Source organism: Agelaius phoeniceus, chromosome 7 (assembly GCF_051311805.1).
Source record: "Agelaius phoeniceus isolate bAgePho1 chromosome 7, bAgePho1.hap1, whole genome shotgun sequence".
NCBI classification, from domain to species: domain Eukaryota; kingdom Metazoa; phylum Chordata; class Aves; order Passeriformes; family Icteridae; genus Agelaius; species Agelaius phoeniceus.
The window spans coordinates 41,062,822-41,089,170 of NC_135271.1; the positions used below are offsets into that span (position 1 = coordinate 41,062,822).

A 26,349-nucleotide genomic window follows, 5' to 3' on the forward strand; every position below is an offset into this window, starting at 1 on the left:
ACAGGGCTCTTCTGGTATAAAATGTGATATTTCTGTGTGAGCTAGATCAAAGTACACTCTGGGTTATCAGCAATCAATTACCATGAAGCTGCCAAATAAAAGCAAATCCCCCTCCAGCTCCAGAAGGTAGGCTGTGGCCTGGACCAAGATGCCAACATTCACCAGTCATTAACTTTAGTGGTGGCTTTTTCAGAGCTAAATCTTGTCTGTAAAGCTACCAAAGATGTGGGACTGAGGAACCAGGACAGCTGGGGTGGTACAGGGTGCCCTTCTTTCCTGTCCATTTGTTGCCCAGAAGCAAGTTCTTTTCATGAAGGATTAAGTAGCTGGGAAAGAAAAGAGCTGTGGTATTCTGGCAGCACATCCCGCTCTTGAGCAGGGGAGTTTGAAGCACAGCCAGGCCACTACTGAATAAAATTCTGCCATCTGTGATGGCAAGAGATTGGTAAAAGAGACAGAATCAAAGTAATGAGAATCAAATGCTTGTAAATGCAGCCACATAAACCAAATGTCAGGAAGTCAAACCTGTGCATGGAAGAGAGGTTCTTTCCATCCTTCCACTATGTGCTAGCCAAAGGATTCCTGTAGACTTCATTTAAGTTCGTACTTTGTTATCCACATTTTTCAGGCCATTCACCAGCATTGTTAAAGACCAATGGCTCCACTCAAATATTTTCCTTGGCTTTTGAGCCCTTGCATGTGTTTTGTGGAAATGTGAGCCTGCGTGCCTCACTCTCCAGATAACAGTGGTTTGTGCTAAAAGGAAGTTTTATGAGCATCTTTAAATAAGATGTGCCAACTTTCATAAAGCATTCTTTTATTAGACACATTTCTGCCCATTTTGATTTCCTGAAGCTGAGGAAGATGAGCTTCTCCCAGTTCCAGTGTGTGGGCTTCAGTGCTGTGTACAAGGGCAACAGAGTGGGCAGCCAGCAATAATCTGTGTACTGAGTAAATTTTTATTAAAGCCATACAGGTACACTACTGTAATTCACTCATCACTCAAAAGGCACGTTCTGTCTTTCACCTGAAGTACATCTATGCACTGGAGTCTAACTAGTTGAAAATGGTGTCAGTGGAGTGGCTCAAGCCAATGGATCCAACCAGACTGGTTAAAGAAAAGTCATGTAGTTTTTTCAGTCCTTAGCAAGATTCAGAATGATTCAGAGTTGTCACAAATTATTTATTTCTGCGATTCCCAGAGCAGTGCACAAAGTTACACAAAAGGCCCAAAGCAGCAGATCAGGGTAAGACTGCAAGTGACAGATACAGTCAGTCACTGGAAAAAGCACAGAGGGAAGAGGTGCTGCAGCTTCCATGTGAGAGGTGATGTTTAGAACCAATGCACAATAAGGAGAATATGAGGGTACCTGTGTTTATATTAGTAGATTGCTGCATTAGTAGTGTGGGAAGCTTCCCCTGCACCAAATTGTCCTGTATCACACTGCTGTAAAACTGAGTAAATCTTCCAATGTAGGAAGAACTTTTCTAAGCCAGTGTGATCAAGTGCAGAATTTGATTATTACAGTTACTGAAAGTAATTACAACAAGATTCCTAATCACAAATAACATATTAAAATTATACTAGAAGAGGAACATGTTTTTTACAATTCATGGTGGGGGCAGAAGAAGCACAGAACATGTACGTTTTATTCTTCATTTTTAAATCAATTTTCTCTTCTAGATCAAATAGTCCCTGAATTACATTTACATGACCTTGGACTGGGGATCTACACACTCCCTGATGTAAGCCTAGCTACCCAAATCATGTTTGCCTTGAGAGGAGATTATTTTGTGCTACATCAATCTGGTCCATGCAGGACTTGGAAAAAGCATCAGATGTTTAGGCAGTGCAAATCCTTTTGCCATAGGCAAGGTTACTAATTAAACAGCCTGAGCATACAGAAGCACCAGATGCAGCCCAACCAAGGATAAATGTCAAGAAATTGGCGAGGAAAAGGGAAAAAGCAAGAAAGAGGTTAGGGAGAGATCAGTTTTTTCACAGAATGTTCCCTTTCCACTTGTCATTTCTTCCCAACCAGTTTGGTGATGTCTGACAACATTAGATCTTGCAGCAGGGAGTCTCATGAGTTGTGTCTTACCGTGGAAGTCATGGCATTTCCTACGTAGTGTCTGGTCACATCCAATCCTGTCACCTTTTATTAGGTGTGCTGCCATTATGTGACACTTTGCTGGTGGCATGAGGTCATTTGGCAGCTCATCATTACAGACCTTGTTCTCTGTGTTTCTGTTGACATTTTCTTGAGAGCTTGAATGTGACTTTGGACAATGTTGCTGAAATGTTTACAGCAACCCTCAGTTCTTTTCACTGAAACAGGACTGGATGCATTCTAAGTGTGAATAAATACCAGTTGATGAAGGTTAATTGTGCTGGAAAGTTTTATTTTCACCACCATGTTGGTGTGGGGATGATTTCCTAAAGGCTCTGCAGTCAAGCTGGATGCACAACAGCATTTGAACAGATGCCTTAACACAAGTGCAGACTGAAGTTCTGCCATAAATTAAGCTAACTTGGGATCTGTGTGATTTCCTAGTGCATATCATGACAAAGCTAAATATTATTGCCATAGAATTGGCTTGTAAAAGCCTGGCATAGTAGCAGAGGGAAATAGGGTTGATGGACATCTCCCTCTGGAGCAGTTCTGCTTGTGAGGGTTTTGGGGGATTTTTTCAGGCTGCCCTTGGTTTCCTGAACACTGACATTGCAATTCATGGAGTGGCAGCAGGGTCCCTGCATGTCACTGAATTCTTGTGCATTCTGCTCTAGCCTCCATTGCTGTGATGAATGTTCTCTTCCTGATTTGTCATGAGCATCTTTTTGGGGCCTGCCCTGCAATACATGGTGCTTCTCTGACATAGTAAAAGGGCAGAACATACACCCTGGGAAGTTGCTTCTTTCCATTAACATCCTTGTTTTTAAGACTAGCAAAAATGCTGTACAACAGTAAATCTCCTGGATTGAACTGGTTCTTTGCACTGTTCCCATAACTCAGTGCTTTTAAACTGCTTTTGAGGGGATTATAACTCATCTCTGTCATTTAGAAATAGCAGCATATAGGCATTGGATGTTTAATAGTTATTCCAATCATGCAGGCAAGATTTTCTTAGTGATCACTTTAGGTTTTAGATTTTGTTTACAGTGGTTCCTTTTTCTAAGTGAAAAGCATTAATTTTAGGTAACAAGCACAGGTGTCCTTCAGACCTCGAGTTAAGTGGTCTCACTAATGGAGCAAAATGAAGGGTATTACATCAGATGAAGTAGCTGGGAATAAAGAGCTGCATTGTCTCTTGGATGGAGGGAAACTGCCTGGGCTTCATATCCAAGAAAGATGCAAAATTTGTTGACACCATGCATAAGGGGCACCAGATGCTATCCCAAAAGAAAGGAGGGGTGTCATTCTTCTTTCCCACTGTTCTAGTAATCAGAGGAGAATTAGCTGTCTTGTGTAAAGCCTTGATAAAATAAAGCTTCAGTTGTGGAGCCACTATGAACCTTTGGCATTAATGGCTTAGGGATAGGTATTTACCTGAGACTTCTCGTAGCTAACAACTGTGACATTTTTACATGTGGTTGGCATGAGTCAGATTTGAGTCAGATCTCTCACAGACTGAATTCAGGTGTTACCACTAATGCATCAGGTTCTCCATATCCAATTAATCATACCAAAGCATAGATCAAGTTGAAAAAAGAACAAAACTTACTTCTGTGATACTTCTGTGTAGTTTCCTAGGATTCTGTATTTTTTGTTTAGTACTTGTTAAGTAACATAATGCAGAGGTTATCGCCTTTTCTGGACACATGCATGACTGGCAAATTTAGTGAAAGTCACCACAGGTGGATGTGGAAATTCTGCCTCTATATTTTGAATATCTGCATGTATCTACATACACCCCCTGTATGGGATCAAGTGGTACCTTAGTAATAGTTTGAAGTATGTATGGGAATGAGACAAGTACTCACAAATTTTTTTCATGGTAAGAATAAAATAAGTCAATTTCTGCAAATATGAAATGAAAGTTGTGCTGTGCAATATGTCAGATTTTAATGGGAACAGTTTCTTTGGTCTAAGCTATCTAGCTTAGAGTGGGTCACATCATAGACTGGAAATGCACAAGGTATCCAGTGATTTGGGGCTTTAATAATCAGGATATTTTTAATTGGTCAAATACTTGCATTGGAATGAAACATCAGGCCCTAAGAGGGACTGATTCTCCTGAGCAGTGACAATCAGGATGTGATTTCTGTTTCATGATTAACAGCTGTTCTGACTGGTGTTGCAGTGACATGGAATTGGTCTTTTCATTCCTGTGGCATTCACAAGTGGGCATGGTAGCAATTTATTTCATGTGCTATTAATTGTAGCACATAAGCTAGGAGGTTTTGGAATCAGATTCCTATTGTGAATTTTTCCTGAAAGATCTTCCTGATCTTATTAATATTGACTGATTCTTTGTATTAGGGTTTTCCAGGGATTGGTGGAGTCTAAAGGATTAAAGGCCTCTGAGTCAAGGATGACCTAGATTCTGATAGATTTTATATGCAAATCCTTATAGACAGAGGTCATTAATGGAAACATCTGAAGCTAATATGAGTTAATATATTTGAGCGCTCTCTGAAATTAGTGAGTGTTTTGATTCCAGGTAAATACAATACAGTTTATGTTTTAAGTATTTTGAAAGTGATTTAGAAGCCTACTCAAGCAGTGGTGTCAGATCTTAAATGCCCAATGCTCCTTCTGAAAAGTTGGGTTCTGGAGACACTTTAGAGCACGGGATTTTCCTCTGAAGGTTGGAAACTTTCTACTCTGCCCTAACAAAATAATTTCAAGAAAACAGCAGATTCCTATCAATGAACAAAATTCCTGATTTCACTTTCATTTTCATAAAGAAAATTTCCTGAGCTTTCTTAAGTTGAAAAAGGAACTAAGAATTACAAGAAGTTAAAAAACTACTGGTGGCTTTCCCACCTCAAAACAGAAGGATGATTTCTATACATAGCTATTTTTCTGTATTTACAAAGTGCTCTATTACTTGAAGATCTGATAAGGAGAAGTAATATTCCTGACCAACCTGGTCCTTGTCTGTTTTGGTCCAGCTGCACTTACTGTTTGAGTGGGTGTAGGGATTGGATCAAAACCAGGAAGATTCTCAATATAATTAACATATAAGGGCACTAATGCATTTTCCTTTCTGGTAGCTTCCCAAAGTTCAGCACATGGACCTCAAACCACAACTGAAAAAGCCCTCTATTTGGCTCATTAAATATGTTTTCATTTTTTCACTTGTTTCTCATGCCTATTCACTTACATTTGTTTCTTTGATTAATAGTTCCTCTTGTATACTACGCCCTTTTCCTAAGAATGTGAAAATATGTAAATATCCCAAGCAAAGACATTCTGTTTCAGGCCAGTAGTTGGGCAGGCCATTATAATTATAATATTTATGAATCAACAGGGGCATTTACCCAAAATATTCAAAGCTGACTCTGAGAAACCTACAAGTAAGGCGTATGTTGTAATGCTTGTTTTTGTAAGTCTCTCAAGCAAGGACTCAGTAGCAGAGGTGGGGACAATGCAAAAGGCACTGGGCTCTCCCTTTTCTGGTATCATGAGTGTGCTGGGACAGCTTCTAATTTTGATCATTTTGATTTGGGCCAGGGTAATATCCTTGAAGTCCATGGCAAATGTATAGTGTAACACGTAGTGAGCGGCCTTAGGACTGGGCCCTGGCTGTGAGAAGCTTTGGCAGCTGGAGCTTTAGACATCCCCATCCTCCTCTCATTTAATGTGGACGTGCAGAATTCACAGTCTCAGAGGAAATGCTGCAGGAGGGGATCCAGCACGACTCGTTTCGAACACAAACATTTTCACCAGCTCTTTGCCACCCACACACAAGGGCCTCCTCTGCTTCATGTTCCCCCCGAGGTCCCCGTGGGACAAAGCTCTGCGGTCCCTGGGACAGCGGGAGGAGCCGCGGCCGGCACCGCATCCTTTGGCATTTCCCGCTCTGGGACTGCGCTGCCACCTCCGGCACACACCAGCAAAATGTGGGTTAATGGGGCAGGCGTGGCACAGAAAAGTCTCTGGTGGAGTCATTAGGGTGTGCTGGCAGGCTGCCAGCTCGGTTGGTGCAATTTTACACTCACTTTTCAGCACAAGCTTAAAGGGGAATCCTCTGTTCGCTTTAAGCCTTTACAGCCAGTGAGAGGCTGCTGCGGCGTTCCTGCCCCTGTCCAGACCTCTGATGAACAGCTGGCTGGAAATTCTCATCTCAGCACTGGCAAAGATTTGTTGCTGTGATTGTGGCTTTAAAACTGGTAGTCAGAACTATTAAAAATTAATGGATCTTCATGGGGTCGATTAGTGATATTGCTGTCTCCTATGTTTGGATTTTCCCAGAGTTAAATTGCAGAGTCTGAGTGCATTTTGAGGAGGGGGTTTAAGTACTGGAAACAAAAAAGAAACCCCAAAACCTCAACCCCTGGGAAGGCATAGCTGAGCAGGCACAGTGAGACTTCAGTCAGTACCATACACACACACACCAAAGGTTGTAGGTCTGTCCTGCAACAGGCTTCAGCCACATGTGAAATTAATAGCAGCTGATAGTTCTCAGCTCCTGAAAGGGTTACACACATGGAGGAGATTTTAATTTGCTGCTAGTATAAAGACTTAATCTGAATAAAATAATTAGTTATTGCTGTATAATAAACAGAAATTTAATTTTTTTTGAAAACTACCTGATATTATATTTATCTTATTTTCTTGCTTTAAATGGAATCAATAACAAATGTATCTTTTTGGGCTTACAAATTTTAGGTCAGTTTTCCTGTGAAACATGCAGCTGGAGTTAATGCCTATTGATCTGGAATTAGAGAGCAAAAGGGTTAAATCTCAATCCCTCTCTGATTTATATTTCCCTCCCCTTCTTCCCAGCTGTGGACATGGATGGAAGATCTGCAGAAGGAGCTCTTAGAGGATGTCTGTGCTGACTCTGTGGATGCGGTACAGGAGCTTATCAAGCAGTTTCAGCAGCAGCAAACAGCCACCCTGGATGCCACCCTCAATGTTATTAAAGAAGGGGAAGATCTAATCCAGCAGCTCAGGTAAGCATCCACCTGGGGCACAGGTGTTGAGAAATCTGATACATGCTGTGCTTTAGGGGTGCCTGAACAGGGAACTGCAAGCTAGGATCAATTGGGAGAGTTTGTTAATTTTTTGCTTATTTATAATTCTTCAGGTCCTTTCTGCGTTGTATTGAAATTACAGGGAGTGATTTGTGTGGACTGATTAGAGTAGTCTGTGGATCAGCATTGGTTTCCTGTTTGACTGAGAGATTATTTATAGGCACTGAGAAGTGAATGAAACCAAATGTGTTTGAAGTGAATATTTTTAGTTGGTATTTATAGAAGATTGTTAAATGGTTGTGAACTGAGGCCTTGTGATTTATAGGGTTATTCCTGATGTAGGGTAAGTGTATTCCTCTTAATAAAATACACACGTGTCTAACAGTCTTCACTGTTTCATTTTGCATGCAGCACCCTTCTATTTATCTTTGTGTATGTGGGATTTATTCATAGTGTCAAAGAGGCTCTTTCACTGCTGGTTCTTCTACTAGCACTGTGAATTAAACCAGCTCATTTTTGCCTAATTTAAAATACATGAAGAGACTAGTCCCAAGAATTTGGGGGGGCAGGGGGAGGGGTTGGGGTTTTTGTTGGGTGTTTGATGTATTTGTTTCTCTTCTTTCTTAATCTGCAAGTATTGTCAAATGAATATTTACAGAGTAAGCTTATTCAGAATCTGCAATTGTGAAATCTCTCTCATTTGTTGTTAAAGTGGTTTTCTGTGCCTTTAGCTTTGTTGACAGCAGTGAAGTTTTCGTGCCTTTTAGGGATGTTGCTGGGCACTGAACCAAGTCCAATACATCACTTATTATTTAGATCTTTGTATTGTTACAGGTTGCCCTTACCCACATGTACATAGTGTGCATGTTCTGTATACATTGTAATATGCAAATATCCCTGGTTTTATGCATTTCACCAGACAGTCCAAGAGAGTGACATCATCTTCCTCACCCTGAGCTTTCCTAATCTGATGCCTTTACTTCTCCTCTGAGATGTGCAGAAAACCATGAGCTATGATAGGAACCTGAGAGGAAAAGCCCAAGATGCTCTGGAGTACAATGGACAGTGAGGGCTCTGGTGGAGCTCTGCCCTTAAGAGACCTCCTGGAGTGCTTAAGTATTTTCCTACTGCCATATGCTGAGCTTTCCTCTAAGCTCTTCCCTGTCATCCTGGATGCAAAGTTTTCTCTGCTGGGTCAGAAGCAAAAAAAAACCAAAAAAAAAACAAAAAAAAAAAAAAAGGATTTGAAAGGACTGCTCGAGGTTCTGATTGTCATTCAGCCCTGGGCAGCCACACCAGAGAGTGTGGTTCCTACCCTTGCTGTGTGTGACTTGCCAGCACCGCAGGGGAGGGAGAGGGACTGGAGTTGCAGTATTGTTTGCCAGTTTTAGAGTTGAGGAGGAAGGATCAGGAGTAGACATTCCATCCTTCTATTCATCTATGCTGATGAGATCAGTAGCATAAAAACATGCTGGGTTTGGTAGGTGAGCTGCCAGAGGGGAAGGGGTTTTAGCTGAGAATATGTATGGCCAGCTGTAGCAGATCAGTCAAAGGTCTGCATGGTAACTTATTTTATGCAAAGAAGTTGTTTGCAAAGTTTAGGGCACTTCAATGAGATCAAAAAAAAAGGCATTTAAATTGTGGGCTACAAATTTTTTTGTTATTCTTCCCAGCTCTTGGAATGGCATCACTTCAGTGTGAACAGTCATGGAGTAGAGCCTGAAAGGGACCCTGAACAAGCCCATCAGGTGGAGTGTGGAGTGGTTTTTGGGGTTGCAGAAAGTGTCGACATTCAAGGAGTCCTGGTTCTGGTTGTGGGCTTGGCCTAAAGGATTTCTGCCTGAGTACCTGAGTCAGAAGGGAAGTGTGCAGGGTGGCTAGGGTAATACCTGGAGCTGAGAAGTCAGTGGAGCATGGGAAAGAGAGGAACTGCAAGGTGGTGTGTGGGACATCAGCTTTTTCTTAATGTGAACATAACCAATTTTTAGCTTCAGTCTTGGAAAAGTGACTGTGGCCTCAGCTTTGAGACTTTTTTTTAAATTGGTGTCATGCTCCAATGTTTGCAAAGTATCAAGGCAAGATTTGTGGCAGCTGTGTTTAATAAAGAAAAGTTGGGTTTGGGGTCTGGTTTGTTCTCTGAGCAGTGAGCAAGGTGGAACAAGGTGAACATATTTGTGCAAATGGATCCCCCTGGTTCTGATGGAGTTAATACCAAACATTTAAATGCACACAAAAGTTTGCAGTGCTGAGCTGTCAAGATGAGCTGGTTCAAGTGTTGGATTTGAGCACTCTGACTAACTGCAAAGCTTGTAATGTGATCCTGGACTCTTTCAAAGCAGAACAGTGTGGAAAAAAACCCCAATGAAGCTGCCTCTGTGTGTGCCCACTCTTACCAGCTTTCATCACTGCTGGCAGTGGTAAAGAACACACAGATAAAGGAAGAACTAGAATTGCTGCAGTCTCTCCTTAACACAGGATTGCATTTCAGTGTGGATCACCTTGTATGTGCAGTGAAGAATAGATGAAGACTGCAAATGCTACAACAATGGAAAGAATGAAATACACTGCTCTTATCAAACATGTCATAACACAGGTTAAAAGCAATAAAATTACTGGAGCTTTGGAAAGTTTTACATTTCTTGTTCTTATCTTTGAGAGAACAGATTTTGGTTGAGAGAGGATCATTTGTGTAATAGCACTCTGCTTCCTCCAGATAGGCAATGAAAAGCTCAGCTGCCTGAACTAAATACCATGCCTGGGACTGCACTTCACACAAGGTCTTCAGGACCTCAGTGACTCCATCAGGAGGCCATACCTATCAGGAATAAAACAGGCCTGCCTAGAAACTCTGTGCATGTTATGGTTCACATAGGAAACACTTTTCTCTCTTCCTTATCAGTGCATTACTGAGGTGGTTGTTGTTCTCAGCAGTCAACACAAAGCAAACCTTTTGAACTGCAATTCCAGGGGTGCTGCTGGGGGCAACATTTCTAGTCATCTATGAAAGGCAAAACAATGACTTGTTCCAGTGAGATGTGAAAAGCAGGAATGTAAAAAAAAGCCATTGAAGAGTTAGGTATCTTGCCTTTTTTGCAGTAGTTCAGCATATAAGCTTTAGTTAATAGATATTTCTTACTGAGCTTTCTCCCAGTGAAAGCACTGAAAGTGGTTTTAGGAGCACAGTGTTCATTTTAAACAAAGTCAGCAGCAATGTACTGAGTCCAATTTTCTGTTCCCCAGAGTTTATTTTGGGGGTTTTTTTTCAAATAATTTCTTTGAATTAAACTTCAACTTGAAATTTCTTTTAAAACTCTAATCCATAGCCTTTGAAAGATTAGTAAGGGTCTTATATTTATTCTTTCCAAGAGTTTCTCATCACCAGACAGAACAAGAAATATTGTGACAGAAGCATGCAACCTCAGAAATGGTTTTTTCTGTAGGGAGATCTTTCTCAGACCAGACTAGCTAGGGGTTGTCAATGCCTTATCCAAGGAGACTTAAAAAAGCCCGCCAGAGTACTACTCTTAAACTTTTGTATTGCATCAGTCACTGAAATGCAAGTGTGGCTTGATTTGAAGAGTGAAATGTTTAATGAAAAAGAATTTCTAAAACTAAATGTGTCTCTAGATCCCGTGAGAGATTATTCAACACCGGTCTTGAATAATTCATTGAGTAATTTAGATAATATATGAATAGTAATAATCCTGCATCTGAGTGAAGACTTATTTCATGTCCTTTTATAGAAGACAGGTGCTGACTGAGGGAAGCAGAACTTGATTGGATGCAGCCTCAGATTAAGTTGTAGTTTGAAAATCTCTAGTTATTTTAATTCCTCTTTCCTCTGTGCAGCTCTAATGTGGAGGCAGAGACCCTGTGATCACCATGAATGTGAAAACAGAGTGTGGCAGAAACCATAACACCTAGAGAGAGAAATATCAGTGTAATATTCCCATATAAGCAAGGGAAATCAGTAGAACTTACATCTAAATCTTGTTTTAGCCAATGTGTCAAAGCCAAGATTAAATTTTGGCTTCGGAGTTTCCTTTCTGGCCCTTCTGAACATCGAAGGGCCTTGTGTGAAGCATTTGAGGATAAATTTCGGTTCTTTATGTCTGCAAATGGTATTTATCTGTAAAACACTGAAAAAAAATTGCTGAAGGCGTAGCAGACTATTGGTGAGCCCATTAATATCCAGGAAAGCACAAATAGAAAAGGAACCATCAGAGCTTTCCTGTGCCCATGCTAAGCTTTCAAGTACAGCAAATTCCCCCTTGGTCCTGGCCCACAAGTTAAGGGTTTGCTCCCTTCTGCTGCCTGTAAATGGAAAATGTAACTGGAGCAGTATCTAGCCCGTCACATTCACCCCTCCTTTTACTTCCACCAGTGAAAAGACAAGTCAGGATCTCTCTTGCTGTTTCTGAAAGGCATGTTGAGGTTTTTTTGCACTGTATTCTGTATCCATTGCTGTTATCCAGAGGATACTGGGGCATCACTAGCCATTGGTCTCAAATACTCATAATTCTGATTCAATTTGTCTGTAAGTAATAGGGCAAATGCAGGAAGTTAACTTGTAAAGGTCCAGGAGGCTGAATAACGTCTCAGTTGGTGTAAGTATAGGCAGGAGCAGGTGACCCAATTGAAGGTGATTGCCAGCCAGTCTCCTCAAGAGAGCCCTTGAGATTGATGTGCATCTCCTCCCCTGCCCCTCCCAAGTGTGTAAGGTCACGGTGTCACCACACAAGAAAGGGTGATCCCCCTGCTCAAACTCTGTGGCGAGCTCAGGAGCTGCAGGATTTCAGGGAGTAGAGGAGATGAGTGTTGCACCCACCTTCCCTCAGCCCTCTGTGCTTGGCTTTGCTCCTCAGCAGCACACAGAATCACAGATGTGGAGCTCTTGCTCTTCTGCCTGCCTCAACGCTCAGCTCTAACCCTGCCCTCTGCCTTGCCACAGGGACTCTGCTGTTTCCAACAACAAGACCCCCCACAACAGCTCCATCAGCCACATCGAGTCCGTCCTTCAGCAGCTCGACGAGGCCCAGGTACAGATGGAAGAGCTCTTCCATGAGAGGAAGATTAAGCTAGACATTTTCCTCCAGCTCCGGATTTTTGAGCAGTACACCATTGAGGTAAGAGCTGGCTGCAGGGCCTGGCTGGGGGAGCTGTGGGAGAGAGGGAGAACATGTGAACATACCCTGTGGGGGGACATCTTGGGCTGTTGGATTCTGCTCAGCTCTCCAGTGAGGGGGAGAGGGAGTTACAACTGTGCTTAATTCAGGCTGTTGGACCTAAAGCATGATTTAAGATACAGTGCCAGAATGCACTGGAATGGGTGCATGGGTGCTTCCCTGACTATGCTGGGAATCATGCACTGGAATAGGTGCATGGGTGCTTCCCTGACTATGCTGGGAATCATGCACTGGAATAGGTGCATGGGTGCTTCCCTGACTATGCTGGGAATCATGCACTGGAATAGGTGCATGGGTGCTTCCCTGACTATGCTGGGAATCTGCCTGCTTTGCAGAGAAGCTTTATGAGATGCCTGTTAGAACTCTGTTGACATGAGTCACTCAGGGATTTGAAAGTTTCTGTATCACTTATTAGTGAGGTTTGTCTCTTCAGATACAAACAGATACACGCTTGTCTAAGCCACAGAGTGAAAAAACATGTTATGCATTAAAGGAAAGCGTATTTAAAAGGTGTGCTTTTTAGACACTGCAGTGGTTTATTTAAAAAGGAAAAAAATGTAGAGGGGAAAATTAAAGGGACATTTTAATGTCCCCATGCAAAAAACCTGTCTTTTCAGTTCTTTCAGAAATGTCTTTCAGTTCTGTTTTGCAATCAAAAACACTGGATGGAAAATTCATCAAAATATTGGGGTATTCTTGGAGTGAGAAATTTTGAAGCTATTCCAGCCAATCTCAGTAATTACTTTCTGTAGTTCTGATAGGAGCTGAAAAAGGAACAAAATGGGTATTAACTTGTACACAGAGCCTGTGAGACTGATGCCAGTGCTTGTGTCCTTTGTGGGGTGTGTTCCTCCTGCTGTATCCCCCTGGTGCTTGTTCAGTTCAGGGAGCACCTGTAAGTGTTTGAGGGTGATACATTCCTGGAGGTATTGTTTGTAAATCTGTAGGTTTACTTATTATTTATTTATTGTTTGTAAATCTGTAGCTAGTCTCAAGGTGGGTGCTGGTAACTGCTGGGAGGTTTAGAATGCTGTGTTACACTTTGTGTTTAAGACATGACATGATGAATTACAGTGGGATAAAAGGCAGGAAGCAGGTGTCCAGGTTTCTAAAAGGTGTCCTGTTCTATTGCTGAATGCCAGACATAGGAATCAGTGAGGAGTATCTGAGCTTCTCTGCTGTGACTGCACAGTGAGGTATTTCACTGCAGTCTGTCCTACAGTGCTTGTTAATTATGTAAATTGGAATAGTTTCTTTACTTACCAGTTATGTGCAGCCTCCTTGCTGTTGAGAGGCAGCATTCTTTGTATTTGTGTATAAATCTATAAATGTATCTATTTCATGTCAGGTACTGCTCTTTCAGCAGAGTATGTTATCTCCTATATTTAAATAGAAGATACTTTTTATACATGTTGGTGTGGCATGGCAGATGCTGAATAATTGAGAGTTTTACTTTAAAGATGTAAATGGGTGTGAATGCTGTACTGGAACATACCCATAAATGGCACCTGTGTTTTCAAAAAAGAAGAAAGAGACAACCAATTTTTGCCTCTGGAGCACCAAATGTGTTTGTAGACCGTATGTGGTGAACCCATGTGAGTTACTCATTAAGGTCTCAGCCTGTTTCACTGCAGATTCAAGGTCTGAACCTATAATTGTGCTGGTTTAAGTAAAAGTATTTTTAAAAAATCTCTGTTCTCAAATTATTTTTCTTTGTAAATAGTCTTCAATCAAAGAGTGTCACTACCAGGCATTGCTTTACTGATGGGGTGACCAAGGGGGTTACCAAGGCATCAGGAGAGGATGTGACTTACATTATTCCCCTCACATGGGATACCAATATGGAAATGCTTTGTGGATACTTTTGATTTGTTTCTGCATGGATCTTACTTCTGTATATTCACAGAATGGAGTGGCTGTAATACATTAAGATACTTAAAACTGGAAATGTGCTTCGGAATCTTCTAAAATCAGATTAGCAAGAAAGGATTTGAAAGAAAATCACCATTAGTTGTCACTGTAGATTTGCTGGTTTTTTATCATATGAACATCTGAATTCCCTCTGCAAGATTGATATTACAGGGAAATCTGAGAGCATGTTTCATAGAGAGTCTAGGGGCAGGTGATTTTATTTGGAAAGTTCCCTCTCTCGAAAAAATTTTTTTTATTTTAGAATAATTTTGATAATTTTTACTCGTAACACAGTTAAAAACATACCCAGGTCAGTATCTTAAATTCTCTAAGTACAGTTAGTGCTTAAACAAGAAAGGCAGTTTGATGGATAATAAAACAAAGGCAGTTTGAAATAAAATGTTCAATAACACATGTATGCTATGCATTTCAAACAGCTGAATTGGCTCAAATTGACACAGTAATGGTGCTTAGAAAGTAGATTGCAGTCAGTTGCCTCAGCTGTATAATGAAGATTCCAATTCAGTAGGAAACTGTTACAAGAATTAACAGAATTATCTCATGCCATTGTTGAGAAAAAAAAAGATTTTTTTTCATCACCATAATTTAAAAGCATGTAGTATTTCTGATGGTTGACTATTCCAAGCTATTGAGGAAAAAAGATGATGATGTTTAAAACAGGAAATTAAGTATTTTTTCCTACTAAAGACAAGTAGCTTGAGCTATGACTGGAAATGTATTTAGGTTTTAATTTTCCATAATAACCTAGATCCTGCATAGATTAAGAATTGTGAAATAATGTGTACCAGTATGATTGATTGTCAAATTAATTTCTCCTTTTCTAGTCTAGATAAGCCCCCTTCCATCTGTCCAAAGAGCAGTGCCATATAGAACACATCCTTAGTGAAAGACCTGTACCTGCTGCAGCTCTGTTAATCCTTCCTGCACTCACACAAGCTGCCTGCAAAACCTGGGTCCTCCTCCCAAACTTGAACATCATTCTCCTCATTGCCACTTCTGCCTTGTCAAGCACCCAGTTTCCCATTCTCCCCCTCAGGTGTGGGTTCTTGGGTCTGTTGGTTCTTGGGCTCCAGAGAATCCCTTGACATGGGGACCCTTTGCATCTCTCTAGTGGAAGCTGCAGGGATGCAGCTGTGGGAGCCCATCTGCTTCCAATAGCTTTAGAGAAGGCTGCACATTAGAGCCCAGCCTCAAAAAACATCTCATGTTGTCTCTTTCCATCCAGTTTTGGTACTGAACATTTCCAATTCTGTTAATTTTTCCCTGCTTCTCTCTCTCTCTCTCCCCTTTCTAATGAATAGGGCAAACAAAGTAGTAGGATTTTTTAAAATTAACAAATGGCAAATGAGTGATTTGCCTTTTTGTTTTGCTTAGGATGTGTCTGTCTTTTGTTCTTTGGAACCTATCCTGCTTTGACTGTTCTCCACAAATATTATAATATGTGCCATTGATCACAGAACCCATTCCTCTGGCACACCTTCCTAAACTTACACTGTGCTCATCTGTTTTGTAGCACCTCCTGGTTTTTGAGCTTTTGCATCTTGACAGAGGTTTGGAGTTCAGACAAACTTTAGGATTAATGATTACTGTACAATCAACACTTATTTCCATCTATTTAGGCATTATTGATCTTGTACTTCAGTGAAATCTGTCAACTATTGTTGCATTTTGTCTTCAGGAAAAATACTTTCCTTTAAGAGAAGCCACCTGCCTATTTCTTTGGCAGGGCAGACCAGCTGTGTTCATTTAGGACTTTTAAGGACTTCTAAGCCTCACAGGCAGCTTTTGTGTTGCCCTGGACTCATGGCAGGTTTGGCAGATATGAATTTGGGTACAAACACACAGCCCCGTAGCATGTGCTGCCTGTTCTTTCTTGCCTTAATCTCATTATATTGACTGATATTTACACCCTGGCTCCCTGGGGTAAGTTATGAAATCCAAGCTATGGCAACACCTGAAAACAGATATAACAGAAACATGAGAGACCCTGGCTGTCCCTGTGGGAGCTGTTCTGCCCTAAGTTTTAACACACAAAATGACAGCCCATCCTTTATTTAGGAAACGTGTCTAACTCTGATGTCTGATAGGTTTGATTCCTTTACCAAGCCCCTGCATGTTTCAAAACAACATGAGATCCTTGGGATTATATGGTTGATCTTTCTGTATGACACAGACTGAATTGAGTTTGTGCAGCCAGCCAGGTAACTCAGGGGATTTCATGGAATGTGAATGTGGGAGCTGATCTGCTTTGAGGGAATCAGGAGCAGGGCTGGAGGGATGAGGGCTGGCAGACATCAGCAGCAGTGCTGGCATCACACTGAGTGCATTTTACATACAAAGCACAGGTGTGCTCCAGAGTTATATCCTCAGAAAGATCTGTCAAGTGTACTTTGTCCCTTGCTTCAGAAATAGTAATTTAAAAGCTGATTCACCATTATTTGAATGAATGCAAATTTACAGCAAAATGCTGAGTAAATGTATATGAACCAAATGATAAAATGCACTGAGTGGCAACACCTAAAAAATTACTGCCGTGCAGAGTCTTTCTGCATATTTTTCCCTTTAAGCTTTTGTAGAGAGATTCAGTTTCACCTGTAGGCCTCAGTAGAATTCTATAACTGAGAACAGGAATGATCTCAGCCAATACATGTCCAGCAACATTTGTTGGTTACCTCCAAGAAAACCTTCCACACCTGTAGGTGCACCGTTTGTGGTAATTGGGAGTGGGATGGCCAAGCCTCATCCCCAATGGGCTCAGCTGTGAGCAGCAGGTGAGCAGCACTGGCAGCAATGAGCCAGGGAGTGCCCAGGGGCACTGACCAACCACCAAAGGGAACAGAGGGCACACAGGTGCAATGCATGGACAGGAGGGGATAAAAGGTTGGGCTGAAGAGCCAGAAGGGCAGACACTGAAGCCTTCTGAAGTGTTAAGGGTGAATGCTTAAAGCCTTCTGAAATTGTATGGTGATACTCTGTGTGTCATGGCTGTCTCAACTGTGACATCTGCTGTGACACTTCTGCCTCTCCTAGGAAAGTGGAAGTGTCCAGCTCCTTACCTTGCATGTATTGTTTCTTTTCCTACAATGTGAAATGCTAGACAGAACCTGTTTTCTGTAGTCTTAGAGTGATGTAATTGCTACACCAGGACAGTCCTGAGAGGGATTAAGGGGGTTCCCACTGCACAGTATAAATTGGATCTTGTAAGCTGTTTGTTATATTTCAAAAAAACCCATGATCACTAAAACCTTCACCTGCTGGATATCTAATTTTCCCCCATTCAATTTCTTTGGCTCCATTTCACCTGCTAATTAAATTTTTCAGTCCTGATTTCTCTTGCCGCCTCTTCTGGCTGTTCACAACAATCCCTGAGCACGAGTTTAGGAGAAAACAGGAGCCAGCTTTCACAGCAGCTCATTTCACTGTTATTTACAACTCATTTGAGCATCCTATTCCAGGTTTATAATACTAGCTGTACCTTTCAAGAGCATTAGCTGCCTGCATGAAGGTACAAGATGTTTTGTAGCCCCCTCACTGAATAAGAGCTGATACTCAGATGTGAACTTCTTTATTAGAAATAAGTGTTACAGAGCTTTTGAGATAGATTTGAAAGAAATTTCCACCTTTTCTGTTCATAAGATGGGATCCTGTAATGTGTCTTGCTTAGTTTTTTCCATCTATACTGAGTTTTCCAACTGCATGTCCCTTCATTTTAAGGAAAGGAATGCTCTAAGCTCTTCTGGGCACCCTGTGTTTTGGAGCTGAATCCCATTGTTGCTCCAGATATTTTTGGGATTGAGAGGAGTCAAAAGCACTGGAGCAGAATCATCACTGTGACAGTCCTTTCACACTTCAGTGGCTCAGGTCCCCACTAAGCCAGTGTGGCATCTCTGTCTGTTGTCAAAAAAATGGGGTGACAGTGTTGTCATTTTGCACAGCATCAGCCAAAACCAGGGCCTGAGAAAGAGGAACAGCAAACTTTCTGCTTATATGATCTGTAGAAATGACAGTTCCATTTACCCTTTCCCATCTCAGTCTGCTCCTAGACCCACTTACAGTGTCACATCCTGTCCTCTGCTCCTTCAGCCTGCTCTGAATGTTCTTACCCTTGGCATTCCTGTTGCCCAATCTCTGGTGAGTGCCTTAGAGATCTGGTCTTAACAATTCTATTATAATTCCTCTCTTTCTGCACTCACAGAAATTCCCTCTGCAGCCAGGATGTGGAACTTTTTTTTAATTCCTTCCTGGATTGAATTTTACCTCTCATCTCATCTGTCCCCACTGTTAATCCCAGCTGTATGGCTGTCACCTTTTTTCTCTTGAAATGAGGTAGATCTTGTCTTTTCAATGCAGATCTGCTCTGTGCCTGTGTGACTGTTCTTCCTGTCCTGGCTCATCCCCATGCTCTACCCACTCTTCTCACCTTTGCTTCTCTTCCTACTTGCTCCATCATTTTAGTTCCAACCTGCCTCCTACATTTGCTTATTCTTCCCAGGCATCTTTACTCTTTTTCAGATCACTCTCAAGCCCACTCGCTTTGTGTTGATAGCTTGTGCTCCCAGGATAGAACTTTCTTCCCTCCTCCTCATATGCCCTTCCTCAGCCCATACTTCAGAATATCAGCTTCTCTGTGATTCATTCTCTTTATAGCATTTATCTTCTTTCACTTGATTCCTCACTTCCCCTCTCCACCTCCTTCAACTGGCAAACAAAATTTTCTGCTTGCCATTAAACACGACTTTAGATGTTGAACACTGAATTAAGGCCAAACAAGCAGCATTCAAGAATCCTTTTGTAGAAAATCTCATCAGCACAATAAAAAAATATATATACTTAAGGATTTAGACAAGAAATTATTGGAGATGTGCGATTGCCTGCACAGCAGCTGGTCCAGCTCTGGCAGGCTCCTTGGCATAATTCACAAGCTGCAATGTAGACATGAGATGCCTGGGCTGCTCCTGTTGTCATTATTACTGCTGCTGCTTTTCACCTGTGTACTCTTCTCTGCAGCTGTCATTATTCTCCAGGAACTGAAGAACATGTCCCTCTCCATTTGCTCGTGTTTCCTGCTGATGTTGCAACATGACAAATCCAGGAGGCAGCAAATGCAGCAGTATTGCAGGAGAGGGAATTTGGATATATTAAGTTGCTGCTTTAGGAGGATTCCTGCCTAAGAGCTTTGTGGTCTAGACTGTGGTCACTGTGTCTGCACGAACACAGACCTGGCTGCCATGGGCTCTATATCCATGATTGCTCTGGGACAGTCTCATGGAGCTCACACAAACCCAGCATTTAATCACATGCTCCACCCTTTCTCTGATAAGGACATCTCAGATATCTCACTTCATACTAGAGTGGCTTCACTGCCAGTGCTGCTTCTCCTCCCATTCTTTTGGCAGCAGGAGCATCTGTTCCAGGTGAAGAATGACAAAATGTTCTTCCTATGCTCATTGGAATCAACAGCATATGTCATGGCTTTCTCCCATCAGTACTTCTGGGTTGTTTGACCCTCCTTTAATAATAGGGAGCTGTTTCTTGGCCACTGACCTCATATGACCCACAGAAAAGGAGGGTGGCTCCTTCCAAGGAGCTGGCTGAAGTGTGGCTGACAATGAGTCACATGCATCTTTCCTTTGAACAGTGTGGGAGCCAGGGGATAAGGCTGCTCCTATCCTAGTGTAGACCTTGCACTCCTGCTCTTGCTGCTCTCAGGACCCTTCTGCTTTGGTAAAATTGCTTTCTCAGGTGGCAACAGAGCAGAGCTCCAGCCTTCTATTGCAGCAGGGCTTCCCTTCTCTCACTGCATGTGGGGGATGCTGAGGTCTATTTAGAATCACTAACAATGGTAAATAAAGTGAATAAAATAAGAAGTACTGTCAGTTCTTCCCACCAAAACACATGAACAGGGTAAATTAATCAGCAATTCTTCTTTGTCAAAAGGGAATAAAACAAGTTCATGGCCAAGTGACCCTCATTTATGAGAGAATTCTTGACAGAGGCCCCATACAATTGGATCTTGCCACAGCTTAGGGGATAGGACACTTCTGTTAAACGCAGTCCAAGTTTTATCAGAGATATCAAGGCCTGACTCATCTGTGAAGGATCCATTTTTTAGACTTGAAAAGTATATGGCTGTAGTTAACAGGGCTGCCTAATTACGTCTTCCTCAAGAAAAAGAAATCATTTTCCCTGTACCTAAATGAAACCAGTACACTCAGACTCTGGTACTATTTCCCAATGGTCCTGTTTGAAGTACAGAAAATGCTGGGCTTTTGAGACATTGTCTGTACAGAGAGAAAAGGAAATGTCCTAATGAGATATGCAGAGCAGCATGGTCTCTGGAATAGGGCACCAGATTGGGATTCAGGAAACCTGGGTTGTTGTCACAGCCCTGCTATTGCTTCTTGCCTTAGTGTGCTTTAGATTCCCTGCTAGCCATCTGTTTGTTACTCAGAGCAATGTACCCAGCCTTCCTGTACCCACTTAGCCTGAGAAATTTGGTGTTGTTCCACCTCTTGCTGTGCCTGATTCCTTCCTCTCTTCCCCTGACCCAGCACAGGGGATGACTGTCACTCCTTCACTCAAAGGCTACTTCCCTCCACTGGCCTGGCAGAGCTGGCACTCACTCTCACAGCTTTGTTACTGCTGGACATGCCCAGAGCTGCTCAGGCATGGGCTTAGCCTCTGTTCCTGCCCTGACAATGTGACAGGGAGCACCGTGGACTGGCCTTGCATCCTGCATTGTTGATCAGCTTGCATCCTCACTGCCTGTCCCATCCTTTCCTCCTTATCTGGAACACTGACAGGATCTGGGGAGTGTGGATAACAGAGCAAAACCCCTTTTAGCTCCATTGTCTACAAGCAGTAAAAGCAGTAGTGGTCAGTGTCCCTTCTGCAGCCAAGTGGAGAAGTTACCAAGAGAAATTTCTGATTCACTTATGTCATGTGCTTTTCCATAGAAAGAGCAGAAAGGAACTGAACATTTACACTGAACATTTACATTTAACAACTGAACATTTGCATTGAACTTTGTGTTACTCTCATGGCTGTAGGAACCTGCGCTCACTCTGAATTAATTCTGTTGTTTGTAGTTTAAAATGAAGTCAAGATCACCTCAGTTCTGATTACTGTTAGCTGAGCATCTGCCCCTAAATGTAAATGTATCTGGTAAAGCTCTTTTCCACCATCAACTTTGGACATTTTTCCCTAATTGTTAAGTCTGCCAATAAGTCTCCACAGTCCAGGGACTCCTGCTGTGACATGTGAATGAATCAGAGGCTGCTGGAATCGGGAATGGGGGCAAAGACAGTGTAGAGATAGCTATTATTTAAGGGTAATTGAGTGGAATGGGCAAAGGAACAAGCTGAAGAAAAATAGAAACCCCTCAGGATATCCACGCTCTGCCTTCTCTTCGGCAGATGAGTCCCAGGTTCTTCACTGAGTAAGTTTGCTTTTCTGCTTCTCTCAAAAAAGAGCCTAAAAGATGCACTTTTTCCTTCTAGTTCAAAACTCTGTGCATTTGTCCATTCTAATGTGAGAAGGGCTGAGAACTGGTCCATTTGGGTCCTCTTCCTAAGCCTGTCTGCATATTACTTATGTTTTCTGCAAAGGAAAGCTGAATGGAGAAATCTGAATCTTGATTCCTTAGGAAGTTAAACATCTCACTGCACACAGGCCCTGAAGAGCACTTTTAGTGAGGAGCAAAGAATTTTTCACTGTGTCATAATGTGTACAAGTGGGAATGTAGATATCTACTTTTAGCTCTCCTGAATTTAGCTATTTAGCTGAGGAATTGACCTATTAATCAGAATTAAGTAATTTATTTAATCATTTTCAATCCTTCTAAGACTTGTGTTCTGCACTGTACAACTTAATTCCCATTTCCCTTGTCCCCCCCTCCCTCATTCATTGTCACTAGCATAATTCCCTCTTTTTTGCCTGCAGCAGCAGAACCTAGGTTGAGGTGAGACTGGGCTGCTTAGGTGGGCACTAGGTCTTGCTTTAATTGCACAGGCAAACCTGGAGAACTTTGATACCAGCTGGCTTTTGTGGAGAAAGATGTAAAATGCAGAAGATACAAGAAATGGACTGCTAAAATCATCAGCCTGTGTGTCACAATTAGGAAGCAGAGAAAGCAAAGAAGATTTTGCATGTTCCCAGGAGTTACTGTCAGGTCTTTGGTTACAGCCAGGTTTCATTTGTGAATCTGTAAATGATTCACCTAAACCTTGAGTGTGATGTTTCTGTGTTGTGCATTACATCTGTGATATGTAACATATAATGTGTTGCAAAATGAATGCTTTAGAAACATTCAGGCCCTTTGGGGATTGTGTGGTTGCAGGGTGTTCTGTAATTCTGGAAGCATTATTTTTTCATTTAATTTGAATATATTCAGAAACATTTGTTCTACCATCAATGAGAATATAGTGGGTATTCTCTTCCAGTGTCATTTAGAGGGGATATGTAAGGGAAAAGGAAGGTGACAGTTTTTGTTGGACTGATAATCTTTTCATGGATCCTCACCTAAGAAAAATGTGAAGTGTCACCTTTTAGTGGGCAGGATCTGGAGTTTGAAGGTTTCTGGATCAGAGTCAAAATGCGAAGTATTTTCAGATCCAAACGTTGTTTGAGAGTAAGAAATTTCATTGATCCTGAGTGTGTCTTCTGCCCATGAAGGTTACAGCAGAGTTGGATGCTTGGAATGAAGATCTGCTGAGGCAAATGAATGATTTCAACACTGAGGATCTCACTCTGGCTGAGCAGCGATTGCAGCGTCACACTGAGCGGAAACTGGCCATGAACAACATGACCTTTGAAGTCATCCAGCAAGGGCAAGACTTGCACCAGTACATCATGGAGGTCCAGGCTTCAGGTGAGAACAATTTGATCTCTATTTTACATGAAAAAAATGAAAAAAAAAAAACCCCAAACAAACAACAAACAAACAAACAAAAAAACCAAGCAAACAAAAAAAAAAAAACCAAGAAAAAGCCCAAACCCCCAAAATGCATAGTAAGCCAAAATACCATATTACATATCAAATAAGCTTTTAATATAAGGGTAGGCAATATCTGTCTCTCCACTCCCAGAACTGTTCCACAAGTTTTGAGAATTCTGATTCAGGATTTTATGTAAAAATCTGCTGTTTCTTTGAGACTGAAACTCATTGAGGAAGTGAAGCTGAATTTCAAGTTTCATTCAGAAAGTTTCACAGCTGCAGGATGGAGTGTGTGATTGACTCCAAACTGGATGGAGAGGGGAGAGCAAGAGAAGCTCCTTGTCCTTGCTCCAGCTCAGAAACAAGCACTGCAGTCAAGAGCTACAGATCCTTGAGCTGGGCAGTCAAACCTCAGGTCTGGATGCAGTCTAGTCATTCTAGACTCCTAAGCTTGTTAATCTTACTGCAAATTGACTTTAGTGAGAGTCAAACTGACCAGATGGGTTGGCTTCATTCTCTGCAGACTCAATTACCTTTTCCCTGTTTCCCATTTCAGGGTGTAGACATGCCCAAGGGAAAGAGAGGAGAGTAAGGGGAGAAAGAATCTAGTTATCCAAGAGTCCTCTGGGAAAGAATCCAAATATGAGAGCCTTGAAACCACTAATGAAATGGAACTCTTGTTTCCAGCCAGTTCTCCTTGGAATTGTTTTGTGTAAAAGGGGAATATGATAAACCATACTGGAATTCTCCTTTTCAGAGTGCACTTAAAGGTAGCAACTTGGGTGTAAAAAAGCCCTTTGAGATGTGCTCTTAAATGAAAGTTTTGATTCATTTTGGTAGGAAGTCTGTCTGATTTTGTTCTACTTCTCAGCATAAGAGAATTTCTAATACATCCTAAGAGTCAAAATTTTTGTTTCCTTGGATTTTGCATCTGGAAAAGGAATATCATAATTCAGATTAATCACTGCATAAAGCCTAGAAGTGAATGTTACTTATGTAGTGCTTTAACCTTCTAAAATGTTTGGAAAGATTGCAAAGCAAGAGCAGTTCCTGTTCTTTCCCTTGTTTGAAATAAAAAGGATTTTATGGTATTATTCTTTGGCAAACATTTTACCTCTAGGCACCTACCTTCAGAACAATCTGTAGGCAGTATCCAGCCTGATTTGGCAGGCTGCACTCAACAGAGGCTTGAGGACTGCTCCAAGAGGATGTTGTGAACTAGATAATCTAGTGCATTCTGTGAGCCTCTCTGAGATCTGCCCACACAATGCTTGGCCCTGTGCTTCAGCCTCCCTGCTTTCTGAGTTAGGAAACTCCTCCTAAGACATTGGTTAAGATGTTTGTGCTCTCTTGTCTGTTTGTTTTTCCATCCTGAAGGAATCCATGGGAGGTAAAGAATATGATCCAGAACAGAGCACAGTCAGGAGCCTCAGTGACTGAGTTTTAGAAAATAAAAAATAAATTCTGTGTTTGTCAAGAAGTTAGAAACAACTTCTTTTGGATTGCTGACAAAAGGTTAGCAACTCAATGAATTGACTTGTAAAATGTTTTTGTAGGATTCTCTGAGGCCACTTTCTCTAAAGCCTACCTAATAAAAATCCACTGCTCTCAAAAACAGGGAAGCAGAAGTCCCATGGGGATGTAGAGTAACTGTAGTAAATCAAAGGTAATGGCCATGTCTAGTATGCATGGAATGCTAAATGCTGGGAGAATGGAACAATAAGGGAGAAAGGTAGTACTTGGGAGCCTACTGCTTCTTACTTCAGTAGAGAACAGTTATACTTCATAAAAAGTGATTGAATTTTACTCCTTTTTCATGAATCCTTTATCATAGCCATTCAGGGTGTAGGGTAGGGGATGATTGTTCTTACTTTCCAGAGCTGAAAACTTGCAGAGATTCTGGGACATCAGCTGCTATTGCTGCTCCCTATTGTACTGTCACCACTGCTACAATCAAAATTCAGCTGTAGCCACAGAAGATAGAGCCAGAAAAAATGTGATTTTCCAGAGCCATTCTACCTAACCAGCCACCCTTAATTGACCAAGTTTCTTCCCTTCCCTCTAACTCTCTTTGAGCTTTATTCTTTTCAACATGCCACACAGGAGACTGACTTGGTTTTGATCACTCTCTTCTTTGTCTTGGAGGTCTTTAAGCCAGCAAGTCTGTCAGATAAAATTACATCCATGTGCTGCCATTTATGATGTCTTTTTCACTTGGAAGTCTTGAGGTAGAAAAAGAAGGTTTTGGACATTCAGCCATGATTTTTGCATGTTTGATGCAGACTTGGAGCACTGACCCTTACTAGGCTGTGGAGTGTCTGGCAATCCCTGTGAACATTCTTATGTTGGTACAATAAATCCAGTGATTCTGTAATGCACCAGGTCAAACTCTGTGGATATTGAGGGCATCCACACAATGAGGCTTCTCTGCAAGCCCAATATTTCCAAAGTTCCATCCAGCTCAGGGCTATGTTCCTGTGATTCCTTCCAATGCTCCAGCACACGCAAGTGAGCCTGTATTAGATGGTTTTCTCCATCAGAATAATTATTTTTTAAACAAATGTTTGGTTTTGTTAGGGAATAGGTAAGATCTGGAAGTCAGGTTGCATTTCCTGAAATTTTGCTGTACTTGCAGATCGTCGCTAAAATCTGTGTCAATCAGGAAACATATTTGTATGTAGAGAATATTCTAGTAATATTCTCAACAAGACTGGAGTTTCTAATGAGCCAGCCCTTTTTGTTTCAAGGAACCTATCTGCTATTTTTCCTGTTTGATTTTAGCTGATAGCAAAGATAAATATGTGGGTAAATACTCTCAGAAATGGTTATTGATTTTCCTGGATGCCTAACTCAATATGTTGAAGGAGCCTGGTGTTTCCAAAAGTGACAACTTGGACACTTCTGAGAAATCCATTTCCCACAGAATGTTTAGGATAGTTATTCAGGAGTAGTTCAGCACTTGGGCCCAAGCTGTGGTGATGATATGCTCAGGTAATTTATTACCATATGCACCTTAGTCTGATCCTAGGCATTAAAAGCAGTTACACTCTAATCGCTGGTTAATTGATTGTGCAAATTTATTTGATTAATAAAGTCCATTTGCATTGTCAATATCATTGTCATAATGAGCCCCCAGTTGGGGGTCTCTAATG

At 41.6% G+C, this 26,349-nt stretch overlaps 1 protein-coding gene across 3 annotated transcripts in view; it reads left to right on the forward strand.

Moving 5' to 3' along the window:
- Positions 1 to 26,349, forward strand: part of LOC129122828 (kalirin) — a 400,978-nt gene that overhangs the window by 275,036 nt on the left and 99,593 nt on the right. For all 3 annotated transcript variants that reach the window (XM_077181667.1, XM_077181668.1, XM_077181666.1), the window contains exons 13-15: positions 6,954 to 7,123; positions 12,096 to 12,270; positions 22,936 to 23,131. In XM_077181667.1, the coding sequence (XP_077037782.1) occupies positions 6,954 to 7,123; positions 12,096 to 12,270; positions 22,936 to 23,131 (541 nt within the window). The remainder of the gene's footprint in view (positions 1 to 6,953; positions 7,124 to 12,095; positions 12,271 to 22,935; positions 23,132 to 26,349) is intronic.